The sequence below is a fragment of the Bos indicus genome, chromosome 4 (genome assembly GCF_029378745.1).
Source record: "Bos indicus isolate NIAB-ARS_2022 breed Sahiwal x Tharparkar chromosome 4, NIAB-ARS_B.indTharparkar_mat_pri_1.0, whole genome shotgun sequence".
Lineage (NCBI taxonomy): Eukaryota > Metazoa > Chordata > Mammalia > Artiodactyla > Bovidae > Bos > Bos indicus.
In genome coordinates this window covers 53,867,918-53,889,196 of record NC_091763.1, presented here as the reverse complement: position 1 = coordinate 53,889,196, position 21,279 = coordinate 53,867,918, and the positions used below count along the sequence as shown (strand labels likewise).

Here is a 21,279-nt window from a genome sequence, read left to right as displayed (position 1 = left end):
AAAGAGCAAAAGTTATCTGAAGTACACTGTATCTTCAAATTATTTTATAGATGTTATTCTTGGTTCATCAGATTAAACTGCAATCAGAACATCTCCTTTATAAATGGAGAGTTGTCAGCTTTTTACTTCTGACCACAAGGTTATCTCCCCACAGAAGCCATCTGTGGAGATATTTGCCCTGATATAGCTGGGGCTTGAGACCAGGGCCAGAGCATCCTCAAGGGTGTCACCCTTTTCCTGGATGCCTCTTGAGTCTTCAAGCAGCTGCAACAGGTTTTTCCTGTCTGGGATCCTGTTTGACCAACATAAACAAAGAACTGGAAAACAGATAAAGACTTCTTCAGAGCCAGAGATGAAGAGATTAACCGCTCAGCTAGGGGTCAGGGTTTCAAAAATGCTCTTTCTGTATTCTATCGGAAAGTGGTACTTTTTCATTTTGCATTGTCCACCCTGAAGGCTTCTACTTCCTTCGAGGCATTCCCATAATGTCAGTGGGTCTGGGGCAGGAGTGGGAGAGGGATGGGGTGACTCTCTGAGTGGGGGGCACTCTTGGGCAGCCAGGGAATAGCCAGCTCCCTCCTTCCCCTGGGAGGACACTCCCACCCCACCCCGCCCAGCATCAACCCTGTAGGGCTTTGGCCTCCTGACCCAGACAGAGCCAGGCGAGGCACCCGGAGGCCGAGCCCGGGTCGCACCGCCCCCAGCCTCGGGGCAGAGAGCCAAGAGTTCGAGGCCTCTCTGATCCGGATATGATGAAAAGGCGCCACAGAGCGAGAAGTGTTTCTGGAGTGCAGGAGTGGTGGAAGGGGGAAAGAGAGGCACGGGGGCAAGAGTCCCCTCGGAGGGGAACCAGCCGGGCTGAGCTGACTGGAAAGAGGGGGCGGAGAGCACGGAGTCACAGGAGCGGCTGCTGCCATTGCCGCCACTGAGGTGTCTGCTGAGCGGGACGGAGAGGCTGGGAGGGACACCCAGAGGCGGCTGCCTGCCGCCGTCAAGCCACCGCGACCTGCGGCCCCTGCCGGAGCCTCGCTAACTTTCCGAGGCGGAAGAGGAGGAGGAGGAGGAAAGGGCTTTGAGTGTGTTGGGGGGATGCCGAGGTAGGTGGTGGTGCTCTTGGCGGGAGGAGGAGGGGTCTGATCCCCTCCCGGAGCTGCTCCCAAATCCGATCTCCCTTCCAGCGCCTCCCCCTTGAGTGCCCCTCTTCTATCTGCTAGGACTTACTGCTGTCAACTTGCTGGGTAACAGTTTTCCTCCCGGGTTTCAAATCAAAACTTGCCCGGGGTGGGGTTTGGGGAAGGGAAGCAGAGGGGGAGGGAAGGTCCCGCAGGGGTGGTGTGCTCTTCTCTCAAAACACTTTTTTTTTTTTTTTTTTCCCAATCCTCTCCAGAAGCATTCAGTTCCCTGCACCCAACACCTCCCAGCCCCTGGTGCATCGACCCCGAAGGGCGGCGAGCTAGGCGGAGGCGCGGCGAGGGCTCAGTGGAGCGGCCCATGTCCGGCGCGGGCGAAGCCCTGGCTCCCGGGCCCCAGCGCGGGGCTGAGGCTGGCGGTGGCCGGCTGGGCGCCCCAGCCCAGGGTGAGTGCCGCTTGCAAGTTGCAAGTTCCTTTGTCACTGTTGCATTTTAAAATGTGTTCGCACATTTACTGCTTGGAATCTGTGTATGGGGAATTGGTGCAAGGACTGAGCCTACCTCGTCGTAGTGAACTTTTGCATAGTTAGCATTATTCAATCAAGTTCTCCAGGATCACAGCCTCAGATCAACAACCGGATAAGAGGGCGGGATCCACTGATCTCTCCACTCCCCCTTCCTTTGGCTGCCGAGAAACTGGATGTGTACAGGATCACTTGTTTCTTAAACATATGCATTTCAGGGCCTAAGACCCAACAGTGTGGGCTCCTAAGCGCTTCCCCACCACTTAAGTTCTGTGTCTTCAGCAGATCCAGGACTGCCGCTGCTTTTTGAGAAACCTGCACTCTCCCTTCTTCATCTTTCTATTTCTTGTGGGCTCCTCTGCAGCTTTGATAATTCAGGTTTCTGTGACCAATTGCTTTGGAATGGCTCAGGCATATGCTTTCAATAACTGTTTTTGATTTGAAATAAACAGGCTTCAAAAGAAATGTTTTCCAAGAATGAATTAGCTCTTTGTGTTCATCCAAGTTGTAAACAAATACAGTCTGTGAAAAAAAAAAAAAGTACTCCTGTTCCTGGGAAACTTCCATAAAAAGCTTATACACACACAAGTCAGACAGGATCTTCTCTTGAAGGTAACATACTTCAGGTTGGTGACAGAAAGGATCTTAATCTGATGTATCTTCCTCTTAGTGTGACTCTGCTTTAAAGGGTTCTGACTCATTTAAACTAAATAATTTTCCAGGGTTCAGAAACCTATTTTTAAATCTTGATTTCAAGCCTGATATCCTCCCAGCCCCCCAGCCTTAAGAATAATGTCATGAACTTCTTGGGATTCTTTTTGTTAAAGCAGTAAAAAGTGGAAGAGAAGTTAATGTTGAACCCACAGTAGGTAAAAGCAGAAAACATCCATGGCTAAATTAAAATGTTCTGGCATTCAAAGGCTGTTAAATTGAATTATGTTTATCGTTGTTTTTTTGCTTCTAAACAGTGAGTCATTTTTTCTAAATAGAGAAAATCAGAACTAGAGCGATAAATACGTTTTCCCAGAAGCAGCGCATGTTCTGCACATTATATTGCCAAGGCAGTTGTTTTCTTGTCATGAGGCATGTCCTCAGTAGTCATATGGGCTCCTTGATGGGTTGTTCAGGTTCACACTTGAGCTGTTAATCACTAGTGTTAACAAATGCTTATGTCAAAAATCAAGCTCAAACACACTAGAAAAACAGTTGACTTAGAACTAACAATATCTGCAATGTCCAACTTTAAAAATATACATTTTAAAGTCAGTAGGAGTTGCAGTGATACCTGTGCAGATGTAATGATTTAAGGTATCGCATGTTATGTTTTTAGGAAGCCAACCTCTAGAATGTTCTGAAGAAAACTGTGGACTGCATGTAACACATTATCAGTGTGGAAACTCTTGGGTTATGTTTTACCTGAAAATTGACTCAGTCTCAGCAGCATTTTTGTTTGTTTGGTTTTTTAAATTAGTCTACTTTGACTTGCTGCATCCTTTAAATAGGCATCAATTTAATTGTGAATGTAATATAAAGTTAAGTTTTTTACAAAAGAAAATCTTCAGAATCTTGTTAAAAGTTTGTATCTCAAACAAGCAGATCTCATAAGTTGAAGGAAAAAAGTTTTGGATCAAGTGGGCAGGGAGAAAATTGTATGTAGCTGCCATGGTTAGGGTGGTTTTGTTGGTAAAGATGCTAGTGAAGAAACTTCGCCTGCAGGCCACACTTCTCTAAACTCTTTCTCGAGTTCTTTCATCCTCGTCCTTCTGTCCTTGGATTCTTGATCATCTTTTCAGAAGAATAATTGAATAATACTTTGGTAAGATATGGCTGCTTACTTAATAGAAACCTAATTTTAAAGCTTTATATATTAAAATCTGTGAGAAAAATGGAATATTATATGAAAGTTAGTAGAAAATGTCTTTTCATGAAGGAGAAGGATAAAATCAAGTCTTCCCCTGCAAACAAAATTAAATATATATGTGTGTTAATAGCATATATATGTGTGTTAATATGCATATGCATATATATGTGTATGTATGTAAAGACATATAACCTGTTCATGTATTACTGTGTTGTGAGGAGCTATGTGTACTACTAACTGAAGGCATAAAAAGTTAAAGTTGAAAGTAAATTTGGGTGGTCTCTAGTCTGAACTTCCCATCAAATCTAGGATTTCTTTCTGCATTTTTTCAGGTGGTTAAATACCTACAGTGTAGCACATTCTGCTTATCAGCATTCATATTGATAGCTATGCAAGTTTTTCATGTTGAGAGCAAGGTCTCTTTCTTTGCAACTTCTCCCCTTTGGCTGTGATTCTTCTCCAAGCACAGTTCTGTTGCTCTGAAAGCATTAAAAATCTTATTTGTGCATTTTGAAAATTGTTACGGATAAGGATATAAGCGCATATGCCCCATGCTGGCAGAAGGAACCAGGATGGGTGTGGGAAGATGGGGAGCAGTGGGGACTGAGGGCCCCTGGAGAGCTCTGGGCCCAGGAGGCAGTGCTTCTCAGTCCAGCTCACTGTTGCCACTTGGGTTTAATATCTTCCAGTATTTCAAGAGATACTGGAAATATGGATTTTTATGTATCATCACTCCCTTTTAAAAGTTGGCAGCTAATTAAATCCAATTTTTATCCAGGCCAAATAAAACAACCACACCTGCAGGCTGGAAATGGCTCCAAAGAAGCTGATTTGTGATTTCTGTTATAGAAACTAGAAAGTAAATGTGTGATTTAAAACTATTTCCCTATTTATGGTGAACTTCTGAAAGACTGACTTGATTGACCTTCTCATGCGTGAAGGGTAGTTTGGGCCAAACTTCTTTTTGTTTTAAAAAAGACTGGATCTTGTATGCATGGTTCATCTAATTGTCATTTTTTTCTTTTTTGGGTCAAGCATCTTAAAATTCATTGTGCTATCAACCTTGATAGGCATTTGCTTTTTTGTGCACAGTTATTAGAATCCATATGGTTAAAGGGAAGTCGTTCAGTCGTGTCCGACTCTTTGCGACCCCATGGACTGTAGCCCACCAGGCTCCTCCATTCATGGAATTCTCCAGGCAAGAGTACTGGAGTGGGTTGCCGTTTCCTTCTCCGTGGTTAAAAGAGCCTTTTAATTAAATGCTTCCCTGTTTGCTACTTATAACTAGAAGGATCTTTAGAAATAACTTAGTCCAGTTGACTCACTTTCTAGAAGGGATGTCCGGAGAACTTAAGTGACTTGTCCAGGGTTTCATACATAGTCAGTAGAATCCAGTATAGAAGCACAAATTGTAAAATATATGTCATTGTGATAAATGTGGGTTAAAGTAGACAATCAGTAGAACTTTTTTTCCTACAGATGGGTGAATTGAGAATAATCAGCTTTGGATACTGTGAATCACTTTGCCTGTTCTGGTCCTTGCATCCCCCCTCCCTCCCCCATTGCATTTGCCAAGATTTAGACTATTGGACTATGTGCTGGAATATTCTTTAATGTGATAATGTGTGATTTAATGCACTCTTCTCTCTTGGGAGAGTCCTCTGAGACTATTAGGCGGACTTTTCATAGCAGGATGCAAAATGCCAGTAAAGTTAATTAAAAATAATTTAAAATAGAAGCTAGGGAGAAAATCTTCAAGTTGAAATTACATAAGAAGAGCTTTGACTTAGAAGCTTAGCTGACTTGTCAGGAATTTATAGTGGCTAATCAGATTTCCTTTATGGGAAGCCTGTTTATTTCAATTTATACCACGTATGCTCGTAATATCCATATTCTTTGACTTTTACCATATCGTTTTATCCTTTAAGAATGGCATTTCTCAAGAGTGTGTCATCTTTGGGCACCTTCTGTCTCTGGTCCTCAATCAGGGATGATGTGCCTTGCAAGAGACATTTGGTAACTTCTGGAAACATGTTTGGTATGGTGGGGTGGGTGCTCCTGGGATGCAGTGGGTAGAGGCCAGGGAGAACACTATACACATCTTACCATGCACATAATACGGTAGCCCCTCAGAACAAAGGATTATCTGGCCTGGAATAACAGTGGTGTTGAGATGCTATTCTAGTCTCTCAAGGCTACCGACATCTTTGGCTCCACTCTAGACTTACAGAATCAGAATCTGGAGAGTAAGACTCAAGAATCTGCACTTTTGACAATCTCCAGGTACTCTTTGGGCTTCCCCGGTAGCTCAGACGGTAAAGCGTCTGCCTACAATGTGAGAGACCCAGGTTTGATCCCTGGGTCGGGGAGATCCCCTGGAGAAGAAAATGGCAACCCACTCCAGTACTCTTGCCTGGAAAATTCCATGGGCAGAGGAGCCAGGTAGGCTGCAGTCCATGGGGTCGCAAAGAGTTGGACATGACTGAGCAACTTCATTTCATACTTCATACTTCACTTAGGTGCTCTTTAATCTCTAGTTGAGAATCATTGTTTCTACAGGCTTTTGATTTTTAAAAAGTCTTTTTTTTTTTTTTTTTTTCTAGAAAGCCTTAAAAAAAATCTTGAGAAACGTCTCCTTTTCAAGTTCCAAACTTTAAATCATATCACTCCATGTGTACTGTCTCTTAGAGCTCGCCAGCATTTTTATCCCATATCCCAGTTAGTGAACTGAACTGAACTGAGGCCTGAGTCTTCATCCTCAAAAAAGTTTCCTGTCAAGATTATGTATACTATTGTACAAATATATATGAATATTAGATAATAAATACATAAATACACATTGAAAAGAATGAGATAAAAATAAGCCAATAAATAGATCTTTTAATACTTTGTTCTACTGCCTCAGTAGATATTTTTGTCCCGTCATCCTGGACTTCTCTCTAGGGATCTCAGCATTTTTATGGAATAATAAGGAAAGAAGTCCCTAATTTTCACATGATCTGTATTCACTTATAAGTTGGATTTTTGAAATCTGGATTATCCTTTCTCATAGAAACAGAATGATAAATTATATTTAGCTCAATAATCTCAAAAAGATGGTTGAAAATTTTATTAAATGTTATTATAGAGAACATACTCTTAATGATACTGGCAACCACATACAGGTAATTAAGAAAAAGGTAAGTGAAACATTTTCAATACAGGTGCTTTAGAGAATAGGCTTAACTGGAAAACTATAAGAAACTTTGTCTAGATTTGGAAGAGGACTTGGGGGCATTTCAAGCACTGTAGACTTTATGCTCCAAATCCTTTTTCGCTTAAAGGAACTAATGTTCATTTTGTAAGTTTAGAGAAATGCAAGCCTTATCAGCTTGACATAGTCATGTTCCCTCTGCTTAAAAAAAAATCAAATGTATAAGAGAAGGAGTAACTGGGAGAAACCTAAGAAGGGAGGGAGGAAGGAAGTGGTTAAATGATTATGACGATAAATTTAAGAAAATGTTTGGAGAGCTTAAATTATTTGAGCTGAGAACTGCAAATAAAGTTCTAAGGGACACTGCGGTATGAACTGAGCTGGATGGGACTGTGTTAAGGAAGGAGATGACAGCACAAAATCTTGAGATAGGCAGGAAGCACTGTTGACTTTGAAGTAGGCTCTAGTACATATTTGTGGAATAAATGATTGGGTAAATGGAGGGCTTGGTTGCTGTCCAGAACAAGTGTGAGTCATGGCAGCAGATGGCAAAGAATAGAAATAGTTTGGGGGTCAGGATGGAGGATGGGAATAGGGAAAGCATTTATTAACATATGTTTGTGTTTGTAATTCAGGGGAATTTCATAGCAATTTTCATCCGTTCCATACCCTTTTTGTTTGTTCTCACGTTGTTTATTTCTGCCTTACTCAGGTGCTCTGTGAATGTTCTGTTATATACATATGCATATATATATGCACACACAATATATATAAACAGAGGTGATGCTTTGTGACAGATACAGAGAGGAAAATATTGATGAATGAAATCTGGGGCTTGCAGTATATTTGAGAAATACATTTATACATACTTATAAAGAAGATGGAAAGGTGCTATCAGATCAGATCAGATCAGTGGCTCAGTCGTGTCCGACTCTTTGTGACCCCATGAATCGCAGCACTCCAGGCCTCCCTGTCCATCACCAACTCCCGGAGTTCACTCAGACTCACGTCCATCGAGTCAGTGATGCCATCCAGCCATCTCATCCTCTGTCGTCCCCTGCTCCTCCTGTCCCCAGTCCCTCCCAGCATCAGAATCTTTTCCAATGAGTCAATTCTTCGCATGAGGTATAGAGAGACACAAAGAAAGTGATGGCAAACAACATGGGAGAGAGGTAGCATCTCTATCTGGGGCATTTGGAAGAATCAAAAAAAGCTTATGATTTGAGTTGGACCAAGAATCATGGTCAAACTCCACAAGATTTGTGGAGATAGATGTGAAGAGCAAGGTCTGTTACAGAATATGGAGGACTTCACTAAGAGCATTGTATGAGCTCTATTAAGGAGTTGAAAATAAGGTTACGTTGTAAAGATAAGCTAAAGTAATTTTGAGGAGGTCCTTGATTCTCCTGAGAGGAATCTGTATATCCTTTCTGTAGGCAGTAGTGCGCTATTGAAAGTTCTTGATAAGGGTAAGGATAGGACCAAATTGGTGTTCTTAGAAAATAAATCTGGTGGCAGTTCAGAGGATGATTTTGAAGGGAGAGGCAAGAGTGACTTTGCGGAAGGATTTTACAAAAGCCTGACAAAAGATGAGAGGAGTACCAGTGGGAGTGCAATTGGGACTATGGATTTAAAACAATAGCAAAAGCAGGACAGTGCTCTACCTTGCTGTGAGAGAATGTTGAGGGCATTGATTTTTACTTACTCATTTTTGAATCTCCTAAAACTAGGCACAGTGACCAATTTTGTTCAATGGCATTTATGTGGTTCGGCGTAATACTTAATATGGGAGATGGTGGGAAGATAGAAGTTTAAGGTAATTCATAGGTTTGCTTTGTAACCTGAGTGGAAACATAGGAGGAGTTGAGTCTTCTTTTGATCATGTTGGTTCCATGCTAAGCCAGGATCACCAGTAGGCCACTGAAAAAGAGAATCTGTCCCTAGGAGAGTGGTGAGGGTCAGGCTTACAGATTGAGTTTACCACCAAGTAGCTGATGGATGGGCCCAAGAGTGAGAGAGGATACTTGAGGACCAGATTTAGGGGAACGGCTAGCCTTTTGGGAGAAGAAGGAAAAGAATACAGAGAGAGAGTTTATAGGATTGGTCACAGAAATGTTAGATATTTAGGGGCCATGGAAGATGAGAAGAGCTGTAGTTTGTTAGAAGCAGGGTATAGAGAGGGCTGCTTTTGGGTGGGGAATTTTGAGCATGTCCATCACACACTAATGGAAAGAAAGCCATGGGACAGAAAGAAAAAAGATGAAAGAGCCTGTGGTGGAACCGCGGTGCAGTGGGAGTTTGTAATTGAAAGAGTAAAATCTTGGGAAGGAAGGGGATGATGATAAGACGAGTCTTTGGAAAGTTGGGAATGTTCCTCTTTGAGATGGGGATTGGAGAAAAGGATGATTGATCATCTAGAGAAAATTTCATATGAGTAAGAGATTATTGAAGGCCTCGATGTTCTCAGAAAAATAGGTGTAACATTTGCTGAGAGCAAGTTAGGGTTAGGATGAGTCAAGAAATTTGAGATGTGTGGAAAAGATTGGGAAGGATTCAAGAGGGAGTCCATCTGGGGCAAACAAAAGGATTGCTCGGTAACACTGAGGGCTTAACAAAGAATGAATGGCATGAATTTTTAGTGGACACGGTCAGCATGGTTGATTGCTTTTCTCAGCAAGAAGCATTCAGGACCTTGGGAATAGAAGCAGATAGAATGGATTTTTGGAATTGGCTTAGGGTTGGAGATTGGCAGAATGAAAGCAGTGGGAGTGGGGGCAAGGGAGGAGTATCAGGCATGTGTGGGAAGAGTGTGTTTGTACCAACTGGTCTTGTGTTCCAGGCTATATGGGGAGCTGGAGAGACCAGAAGTACAATTAACAGGCTATGATTTCTGGTCAGCAAGAGTCATGCCTGTTGGCCTTGTTTGGTCAGTTCACATACAAGGATTTAACATATATAATTGAGTGACCTTTACAGGGCTAGTGGGGAAGCTGTGGAATTTTTGGGTGTGTAAGAGCCTTTCCTGTTTCTTTGAACCTTGTTTCCTGGATCATGTTGGGTTGATTTCATGGAAAGGTCTAATAACAGTGTGCAATGACTTTACTAGCATTATATTTTTGTAATAAAAGATTTGGGGGGAAAGGAAACATAAATTGCCACAATCTAAAAGGTCATTTGCAAGTGGAAAATTAGTTAGAACAACAGCAAACAGAAGAGGGAAACAATTCAGCCAAATTGTTTTTCTGAGTTAATGTAAGTATTCCATCCTATAAAGGCATGGGATATGATTTTTATGTTTCTATTCCTAAAAGTTTTTATTCAGTTTTTATTAAGGGGAGATTGATTCTGCCCTGGCTAGAGTCTAGATGTTTGCATAGTTGAATTCTGCTGCAGCCCTTCCTCCTGCCTTGATCAGTCCTGTGTTTTGGATGATTCTCTCTCATAACCTTTTTCTCTCTCATCTTTTCCCCCCTCCTCTCTCTTGCCATTAACACTGAAGTTTCTTAAGCTATTAGTATTTTCTTTTTATGTTAGCCTACACATCCTGAAGGAGCTAAGGTTTCTACTGTAACTTTTGGAAATTGAGTTGTATTTTATAGATTCTAATTGCTTAGAGTTCACTAAGCAGGAACTATGAAAAGAGTTATTTTAACATTAATTTCGTTTGTGGTTTCTGCTTGCAGTCCACTTCTGTTTTCAGATTCACACCCACATGATCTGAAGTAAGATGATTCATATGCATGTGCTTTTATGCCTGATTTTTACGTAGTTTCAGGAATAAAGTCTGAAATACATTTTCTTGCTAGCACAATATATCTTACCAAATATATCAACATATTTAAACTGGGAAACTTATGAACAACTATTTCCTTTGTGCCTACTATGTACAAAATCCTGTGACAATTGAAAATGTGTAACACACGTTCTGCCCAGAGAGAACCTGTAAGCTAAGTGAGAAAGAGGATAAGGTGTGTGTGTGCGCCAAATCCCTTGTCTGAATATCAGTTCAAGATAAGAGCCCTGTGACAGATTAGTTTACGGCCAGTTGCAGGGTGACTGGTTCAGTTCTGGAGCTTCTGGAGGTTAAGAGAATCTCAGGATACCAAGGGGTCAGTCTTGTCTGAGTTAGGCTGTGAGTGATCCGAGCTGAAGAAGACACAGTCTGTAGGTCTTTTTGGTTTGGACTGTGCAGAGTTGAGCTCTAAAAATGAGGCACCTTGTGGTTGGGCAGGTGACACCCCCTGAAGGCAGATGGCAGAGGACAAGGGAACCAGTTTCCTGTCCTCACTTTCTCTACTCATAGAAATAGTTCGCCTGCTTTTTTCATGGTGAATCAGCCTTTAATCTTTTGGGTCTTTATAAATATAGACCTACTTTGTTCTTATTTTTCTCGTCACATCACCCAAGCAGCGTGCAGGATTTTAGGATGATTTTCTGAGATTTTACTCTCTATTTCCTACTGAGATACAAGCTGAAATTATTGAACATGGGAAAGGTGTAGGAATTTGCAACATGAATATATGTACAATGTTACAATAACTCTATCAGGTTTTTACCCATATGCAAAATGAATTTAATTCTTACTGAGCCAAAGGTCCGTCTAGTCAAGGCCATGGTTTTTCCAGTGGTCATGTATGGATGTGAGAATTGGACTGTGAAGAAAGCTGAGCGCTGAAGAATTAATGCTTTTGAACTGTGGTGTTGGAGGAAACTCTTGAGAATCCCTTGAACTGAAAGGAGATCCAGCCAGTCCATCCTAAAGATCAGTCCTAGGTGTTCTTTGGTAGGACTGATGCTAAAGCTGAAACTCCAGTACTTTGGCCACCTCATGTGAAGAGTTGACTCATTGGAAAAGACTCTGATGCTAGGAGGGGTTGGGGGCAGGAGGAGAAGGGGATGACAGAGGATGAGATGGCTGGATGGCTACACCGACTCGATGGACATGAGTTTGGGTGAACTCTGGGAGTTGGTGATGGACAGGGAGGCCTGGTGTGCTGCAGTTCATGGGGTCGCAAAGAGTTGGACACGACTGAGTGACTGAACTGAACTGAAACTGAGCCAAGGAGTAACATATTCAATCTTTATTTTAGAAAAGCATTTCTATTTGTAAGAGAAAGTGAGGATAGGCCCTAGTGGTGGATATAGGCGAGGAAGTATAGATTTAAGAGAAATTGAGAGCTATAACTTACTAGCAGGTTCTAGCAATTGATTGTTGGGAAAGGGACAATAAGGAGAAAATAGAGAACTAACAGTGATTCTGTGAATACCATTGACCAATGTACAAGCTACAGTTGGAGAAACAGGCAGGGACAGAAGAAAAGTGGAAATGTTAAGTTTAAATTGCTAAAGGTATATTGGTGTAGAGTTAAAACTTCAAATCTATAGGTAAAGCTAGGAACTGGGGTGAAGATAATGGATCTATAAGTTATCCTCTTGGAGGTGACTAAAACTGGAAGTTAATGAGATTGCAGAAATTGTAAAGCCAGAATGGGTTGGTGGTCTTAAAGGAGAATTCCAAGTAGGCACTGCCCCAAAGAAATGATCCAGAAGGCCAGAGAATGTATTGATGAATTAAATAAGAGGCTTCTGGTTTTCTCCTTCAGGAGAATTACCAGAGAGGAAGCATCTCCCAACTTCTAATTCATATCCATCATTCTGAAGTCTAAGAAATCAATTTCAGTATACTGCAGAGTCTCTCATTATTGTCGTATTTGTGGCTTCACCACTATTTGTAATGCTCTTCTCCATCGTCTCTCACTTATTTATTTCAAGATCGGACTCAAATCATAGCTTAGAAATGCCTTTACAGATTAAAAAACTTCTTTGGTTAAGTTTTGACTTCCATTGGCCTTCACGTTTGTAAATAGTGCTCAATATGGGTTGATACCTTAACCAGAGAGCTTGGGTTAGAATGTTCTTGATAAAATCTGTTGGTATAACTGAGAGGTAACAAAAGTTTTAAAAACTATGGCACTTAGAATAATGATGATGCTAAAGCACTAAAGATGGGTGTATAACCTTATTTTTAAAAAAGGGGAAGAAGGTAAAGTCCTCAATTTCTTTTATAATAGAGTTAATTGCTAAGTAGGGGGACTACTGTAGATGAGGTGTCTCTGGATTTCAGCAGTCATTAAGGTAAATTCTTTCAGGATAACTTTTTTAGATAAGAGTAAAAAGATTAAAAAGTAAAAAGATGGTGACTGCAGCTGTGAAATTAAAAGACACTTAACTCCTTAGAAGAAAAGTTATGACCAACCTAGACAGCATATTAAAAAGCAGGAACATTACTCTGCCAACAAAGGTCTGTCTAGTCAAGGCTATGGTTTTTGCAATAGTCATGTATGGATGTTAGAGTTGGACTATCAAGAAAGCTGAATGCCGAAGAATTGATGCTTTTGAACTGTGGTGTTGGAGAAGACTCTTGAGAGTCCCTTGGACTGCAAGGAGATCCAACCAGTCCATCCTAAAGGAAATAAGTCCTGAATATTCATTGGAAGGACTGATGCTGAAGCTGAAACTCCAATACTTTACCCACCTGATACAAAGAACTCACTCATTTGAAAAGACCTTGATCCTGGGAAAGATTGAGGGTGGGAGGAGAAGGGGATGACAGAGGATGAGATGATTGGATGGCATCACCAACTCAATGGACATGAGTTTGAGTAAACTCCAGGAGTTGGTGATGGACAGGGAGACCTGGTGTGCTGCAGTCATGGGATCACAAAAAGTCGGACACGACTGAGTGACTGAACTGAACTGAAAAAGATTATCATGCTTATAAAAGTAAATTGAACGTGGAGGCTCTGTCACATGGAGGAAGGATTAGACTGATGGCAAAGAACAAAATTCTATAAATCAGTGAAAATTATAAGTCAATTTTAGACGATTTGGGGGAAGTCTTTGAATCCTTAAGAAGTCCTGACTTGAAGTAAGCTATTTTCTGAGGCGGTTTCCCTGTCTCTGGAATTATTCATGCCTGCTCTCCTTGCCTTCGTTCTGGGATGCTGGATGTTAATATTTTGAACTGAATTTATGTTATCAGGTTGGGTTAAGAGATCTTTATGAGCCCGTGTAACTCAAAATTCTATGAGCCTTATGAATGTTTGGCTTTAATATGAGTGAATTTGCTAGCAGGAAGAACATTATTGAACTTGTGTTTGAAGATGCAGGGGTCTGGGGTCAGTTATCCTGAAAATACATTTTTAGGCTGAGGAACTTTAGATTCTGATGTAAAAGGTGCAGGAGAGTAAGATGACTGAGGTCTCGTGTCCTGGTTCCCTGTGTCAGCTTGCGTTTTTCTAACCTCCCCACTACTTTTTTTTTTTTTGATGGAAAGTGCCTAATTCTTCTTACCCCTCATTTATTTAGAGCCCTGATTGTTGAGATATTAATTTGCACTATTGCTGCAGTTTGCACCTATCTGTTTGCATATTTGTATTCAATTGTGTATTCATATAATTTTAAAATTGTTCTCTGATTTGCTGTGTATAAAACCTATTGTTCTCTACCCACCCCAACTAAACTAGTTGAGTCAGTGTCATTTTTCTCATTCTTTCAAATCTAAACACATCATAAGCTTCTAACTGCATAAGAAGCCCTTTGAAGGAATGAATTTAGCTTTTTCCCAGAATTCTTACTATTTTTCAAAATAATGGCAATAACAGTTGATTAAATTGATTTAAGCATTTAATTAATTCAACAAACATAGTATGTCTGATTATATGGTAAGTTTTGTATATATATATAAAACTAAGAAATTTTGTAATATGCTCATTCATCTGCTAAAAATGCTTTGGTTTTAATCTTAAAATGTTTTGGACAATGAAATTTTAATCTGTTTTAGAACATCAGGCAAAGCAGGTGGGTTTTGCAATGTTTCTTAAAGGTCATTAAGCTTAAGGGATTATTTTTTCTTTTTTCTTTATTTGGATCAGCGAGGAAGTGAAATTCCAGAGCCTCAGGTCTTCCTGAAAGCTGCCTTATCTTTGGTTTTTAAAGGTTACATTTGTAAAATATTTGTAGATTTCCACATTTCTTAGCCTCTGGGAAATAGAGACCCAGATTAAAAAAAAATTTTTTTTACTTTTCCCAAACATTTTAGTTTCAGATTATTTAAGATTTCATAATCCAGAATACACATAGATAATCTGAAATAATGTTGGTATTTGAATGGAAGAGTAAAAATGAAATTGTTTACAGATAAAGGAGATGTGAATATAGGTTTCATGGCAGTAAGAATATACATATTATATAGATTATAAGTGATCTCTCATAGGTTAAAATAAAATATTTAATTGAAGTAGATCAGCATGCAGCAGCCCCAAATTTTATGCATAAAGGAAGCTACTAATACTGCTTGCTTTAAGAAATAAGTAAATTGCATACTGATTAAGTTTTATGCAGTTTTATAAGGATATCTGCCAAGCACCATCATTTATACTAGTCTTCCACAAAATATACATATTAAGTACAGATAAGTAGATTTGATGATTGGTTTGTGCATTTGAACTATGCCTAGTTCAAGAGAATGTTTAATGTAACCTGTAAAAGTACTTTAAAATACATATATATATATCAAATATATAAATATATAAAATACGCATATATATACACACACAGAATAATGGAAACTAGGAGATCCAAGCCTGAGGGAAAATTGAAATGTATACTGGTATAACTGCAGGGTCAAACCCAATGATTCAATTTTATCTGCAAATGTGAGGCAAAAAGAAAGCATTTTCTCTAATATAATTTTCATTGTCCATAAGGAAAAATATATATATAGCTTTTCAAAGGAAGAAATAGTTTTCCTTATATTCAGTCTATAAACAGATTTCTAGCTTGGTTTTTATATAGTGATTACTGAGTAGATAGATACTGTCCTCAACACCTCCCTAAGGTTTTAAAAAGGTGCTTATTGTAATGACACTTAATATAATATTAGTAGCAAGTATGAATGAGCCCTTACTATATACCAGACATTCTACTTTCCAGGCATGGTTCCATTTCTTTCCACATCCACCTTCTGATATAGGGACTGGTGTTACTACCGTTTTAAAGATAAAGACTCTGACAAAGATTACGGAAATTGCCCAGGATCCATGTAGTTAGTGGTGGATCCAGGTCCCTTGATTTCAGATTCTGTGCTCTTAAACATTTTTCCAGTAAAATGTACAGTGTAAGGATAGTATTTCTGTCCCTGAGAACCTGAGTCTTTTTATTTATCATTTGTTCTTATTCATTGAGTTGTGCATGCGTGCTTAGTCCAGTCTGACTCTTTGTGGCACCTCAGACTATAGTCCTCCAGGCTCCTCTGTTCATGGGATTTTCCAGGCAAGAGTATTGGATTGGGTTGCCATTTCCTCCTCCAGGGAATCTTCCTGACCCAGGAATCAAACCCATGTCTTCTGCATATCCTGCATTGGCAGGCAGATTCTGTTTATCAAGAAAGATTCAAATGTCTGGACTTTTAGACAATATTGTCTCTTTCTTGGAAAATGATGAGGCATGAACAGTATTGTACATGTTTTAAAAGTTCGTTAGGTAACTTTGGCAAGCTCATTTCATCCTGGAAACAGATTACAACATTATTAGATTCTTTTCTTACTCTTATTTGTTAAAACCATGTATCTGTTCAGATAATAAATATGCTTGACTACAAACTAATGAAAAAAAAAAAAAACCCTCATGAATACTTTGAATGATTGTCTTATAGACGTGAGTTTATTATTTCTATCTACAATGGGCAGAACTAGAAGTAGCTAAAGATCACTTGATGGCATATTTATACTTAAAATAAAGAACAATTTACTACTGAATCAGACTGACAAAGAGTAGAATATGATCCCTTATGAGGTACCATTCCTTGGAATTTTGGAGAAAGGCTGAATATTGCAATGGACTTTTTACCCTGGAAGAGATATGAAATTAGCTAATGGGTTCTGAAGATGAAATAAATAAAACATATTAATGTCCTTTGAAAGTTGCTAATACTGTAAGTATAAAATTCATTAATTCTTTCAACAAAAGGAAGCATTTTCTTCTTCTTTACTTAACAACTACATATCAGCTGAATGGTTGTTAATATGGCATATATAGTATTTTACATGTATTATTATCCAGTGTACTCTTTTATACATTTAGATTGTTCTCTCTTGTTAGTCACTATTAAGTTATTTTATTCCCCAACTGTCTGAGGTAAGTAAAACTCTCAAGTTTTAAAAATTAGATAATGCCAACTAGGCAAAATATTATAAAATTTTAAATCAAATGGAAATTCTATTTACCTGAATCTCATATCCTTTAGCAAGAATAATCAAGATTGGAGAGAGATTGCTTCTCACCATTCACGCCTTTCTTTAGAAAAATAATAAAAAATAGAGTATTGATCCTGTCAGATAGTCATTTCTGAGTATGACATATTATATTTAAATTGATCCTTTAGAATTCTTACCTTTTTCCTTTGACTGTTAGGTGTAATTTATGCTTGTCATTTTCTTTGAAAATTAATTCAAACCCAGGGCTTTACAGAATTTTTCTATGATTTTTCTCTTCTCCATTCTAAACACCCTACAGTGTGTGTGTGTGTATGAAGTTTTGGCTCAATTGTTTAGCCTTTGTGCAGACTCGGATTTACAGAATTTTACAGACAACAAAGCCATCTCTGCAGCCATCCAGCTCAATGCCCTCATTTCTGGATAAAGAGAATGAGGCCGAGCCCCAGACACACAGCTGGTCAGTCTTTGACCCAGAATTAGGACCCAGGGCAGTTTTCATTTCCTTCTGTTTTGTAGTTGCTTGATTATTTTGTGTGTGTGTTTGGTCTCCCCAGCTAGAGGATTCATTATCAGGGAGCAAGCTTTTCCCCCTCATCCACTGATTCTTCTGCGTTTCCCTCCTTCATGTGGGCAAAGGAGAATGTGTGGGAGCTAGCCTCTTGGCAGCAGATGCCAGTGGTATATGACTGTCCTTTGCTCTAGTGATATTTTTAAAGTGTCTTCAACTTTTGTATTAACATCTAACACATACTTCTTAATGTTCATCTATTAGTAGGACTGTTTAGTGTTATGTGTAGTAATTTAGGTTTTAGTGTTGTCCTAACATAGGGATAGAACTAAATCCCTCTATTTTAATTAGTGATTTGATAAAATTATATTTTCTGATAACTTGGACTACTGTGACAAAGGGATGAGAAGCAAGGCCTATATCTCAGTATTTGATGGGCTTTTCTAAATTTTCTCTAAATTTTACAGTACAGAAGGGCTTCCCTGGTGGCTCAGATGGTAAAGAATCTGCCTGCAATTCAGGAGACCTGTGTTCAATCCTTGAATTGGGAAGCTCCCCTGGAGAAGGATTCCCTCTTCTGGCAACACACTCTAGTATTCTTGCCTGGAGAATTCCATGGACTGAAGAGCCTGGGTAGGCTAAGTTCATGGAGTCAGGAAGAGGTGGACACAGCTGAGCAATTAACGCTTCCTAAGTTTTCTCTAAATTGTATAGTACCAAAGAGCTTACCTAAAACAGTCCTCTTCAAATCTGGCCGTATATGATGGTGACACCCTCCTTTCTCTGTATCACCCAAATTGGGACCCTAAAGTTGGGACTTGTGCATCTTTATGTTAAATGTGGTCTACAGTAGAGAGCCAGTGGCTTGGAAGAACAGCATGATTGACATCGTGAAGATCCCCTTTTAAGAGAAATTTACTAAGTTGGGAAAGAGTGCTTGTATATATATAGTTGGGGAGGAAAGGATGAATATACAGAAACCTGTAGAAAGATAGATTGATTTTATGCTTCATTGAAATTATTTGATCGCCTTTGAGATCTTTGTGGTCCTGTCATATCTTTCAGGCCCAAATAGCAGTTGAATTGCACCTACAAACCTTCATAAAGCTAGAAAGGAATCAGTTAAACCAGGACCATGGCTTCTGCTGCTGTAATTCAGAAGTGATAGACAACGTAAACAGATAACAGAAATCCATTATTAGAAACTGCTATTTTCTCCTCTTAATGAGTAGTGGCTGACCCAAACCTATTGAAAGTTGTAATAAGATTGGCTGGACATCATGGTGCCCGTTTTGCAGTAATCAGTTAAATCTCATTCTCTCTGAGTGCATTTATTCAATATTAGATATAACTGCACACCATTTATGAGGCTGCCATTTTCATTAAATGTTAAAGATGTGTTAATAAAATAAAAATAGATATGTTAAAAAAAACACAAACTAGTCAAGTAGTCACAGAAGTTTATGAGTGAAGAATTGGTGAGTCAGTTTAAATTTGGAGTTTTTTCTGAGCCTTGCTCTGGTTCTGAGTGTTAAGGATCATAGCAAAAGCCTGAGAACAACTCTTAAGGACGTTTAGTTTTCAAAGGAGGCAATGCTGGGTAGATTGACGATTGTGATTTAATAGTAGTTACATAGTTATCATTTCTTGAATGTAATGAGACAGAGAATGATAATTTTTCTTTTACAACTTGAGAAGGACTCTAGAGATCATCTAATTCTAGAATTTCCCAGATAAGGAAACTTAAAAAAAAAAAAAAGCTAATTGTCTCAGTAAATATTCAGAGCAGGAGGAGCATTGTTTTCTTCTTAGCAGTGGGTCACTACTAAAATTGTGTGTGTACGAGCCACATAACATTTTCATTTAGTCAATGGAGAGTTGAGAGGGTCTGCGTTTAGCACTTGAATATTGGACATGATTCAAATGTGAGTCAAGTGTGTCTAGAGGCTTTATTCATACCTATTTTCTTTTAGTCAGCATTGCTTCATAATGCCCTGGTTTCATGAATTAATTTTAATGGAATTAAACTTGAACAGCTCAAAATTATATAATTAATTTCATTCAGCTTCAATTAGAGTTACTAATTGAATCAAGCCTACTAGCATGACACCTGGCGGCAGTCAGCTACATAACAGTAGCAGCAAGAAAGTAGGACTCTGCTGAGGAGAGAGTCCCTGTGTAGAGCTACTAGAAAAATCTTTTCTATTGATCATCTCAGAAAGGCCTTGGGTTGACTGTGGCAGTGGAAAGATTTCAGAAGTTGTTTAAAAAAGTCAAGATTTTAATTGAAACTAACACATCTCAGGAAGGTTACGTTTTTCCTAGGATAATGCTGAGTAAATGTTACATAAATCTAGAACATGTTGGTTTAGTATGGTTCTAATTTATATTTTACTGCTATCTGAATACGGTTTTCCCTTCTAAAAATACTTAGCATTGAAGACCCAATTTTTTAAAATTCAGAAATCTTAGCCTCTGGACTTATTCCTGAGTGTCCATCTATTTTCATGTGTTGAAATGTATTTTATGGCAGAACTTTTCAATTGTGAAATCCCCATGGTACAGGAGAAATTTCTGCATGTGCAGAACTTTTTTTTTTTTTCCTTCCACTGGAAATGTTAATACAGTTGACTAACAACTTCTGTTTGAATCTCTTTCCTTTCCTTGCTTCCATGGCTTGACATCATCTAGTTTTTCTTCCTTCTCTGATTCCTTTCTAATTGTATAGAACCCTCCTGATACTCTTCTTTTCATAGACTTACAGTTTTGGTGAGCCTATTCACTTGAATGACTTGGGCAGTCAAGTTTAGGAAGATAACTGTTTCAGCTATAACTTTGTGACTTGCAGATGTTCAAAACTAAACTCATCCACTAGACTTGGTTGGGCTATAGTCCATGAAGGTTGGGATGTGTTTTGTAATTGATTGTATATTCAACTGCATAATACAGTGCCCAAATATCTACTATATACAAATATATATTTTTATTTTAAAAAATATATATTTAAAGTATAGTTGATTTATAATGTGTTAATTTCTGCTGTGCCAACGTGCTCAGTCGTGGCCGACTCTTTGTGATCCCGTGTACTGTAGCCCACCATGTTCCTCTGTCCATGGAATTTTCTAGGCAAGAATACTGGAGTGGGTTACTATTTCCTTTTTCAAATTTCTGCTGTACAGCAGAGTGATTCAGTTATACATAGATACATATACAAATATGTATTTTATAAATTATTTTCCTGATCTCTAGGTTTTCCCAGTCAAATCTATTCTAAGACAACTCAGTCATCTCCAGCTATCATCTTCTTTGATAGACTGTGAATCCTCTAATTATTTTCTCACAGTTACCTCCTTTCCCATCTTCTTATCCAGGTGACAAAACTCTCATCAGTCTCCCTTTTAGTTTCCCTTACTCTGTTCTCCCTGTTAGATGCGTCCATCCTCCAGTGCTTCTTAAGGATTTAAGGACAGTTGAATCACCTGGGTCCCCCACCCCCAAATTAAAGTAGAATTTTAGGTTATGAGGCCCAGGAAACTATTTTTTAAGAAGTCCCCTGAGTGAGTTAAAGTACCCACTCCAGTGTTCTTGCCCAGGGATGGGGGAGCCTGGTGGGCTGCCGTCTGTGGGGTCGCACAGAGTCGGACACGACTGAAGTGACTTAGCAGCAGCAGCAGCAGCAGCAGGATTGAGAACCTCTGGTGTGTATAAGTTTGTTCATTTCCCCTATGTGTGGCTTTGATTAGACAGTTCATAAAGCTACCGTGCCTACTGTCACTTGTTTATCTT

The 21,279-nt window shown here is 39.2% G+C and overlaps 1 protein-coding gene across 2 annotated transcripts in view; it reads left to right on the top strand.

Moving 5' to 3' along the window:
* The first annotated feature begins 657 nt into the window (after positions 1-657).
* Positions 658-21,279, top strand: part of MDFIC (MyoD family inhibitor domain containing) — a 98,389-nt gene continuing 77,767 nt past the window's right edge. The window contains exons 1-2 of one of the 2 annotated variants that reach the window (XM_070787807.1): positions 658-1,097; positions 1,391-1,576. In XM_070787807.1, coding sequence (XP_070643908.1) covers positions 1,492-1,576 — 85 coding nt within the window. In that variant the 5' untranslated portion in view covers positions 658-1,097; positions 1,391-1,491. Of the gene's footprint in view, positions 1,098-1,387; positions 1,577-21,279 lie in introns of both variants that reach the window. The other variant, XM_070787806.1, reaches the window with a different exon arrangement.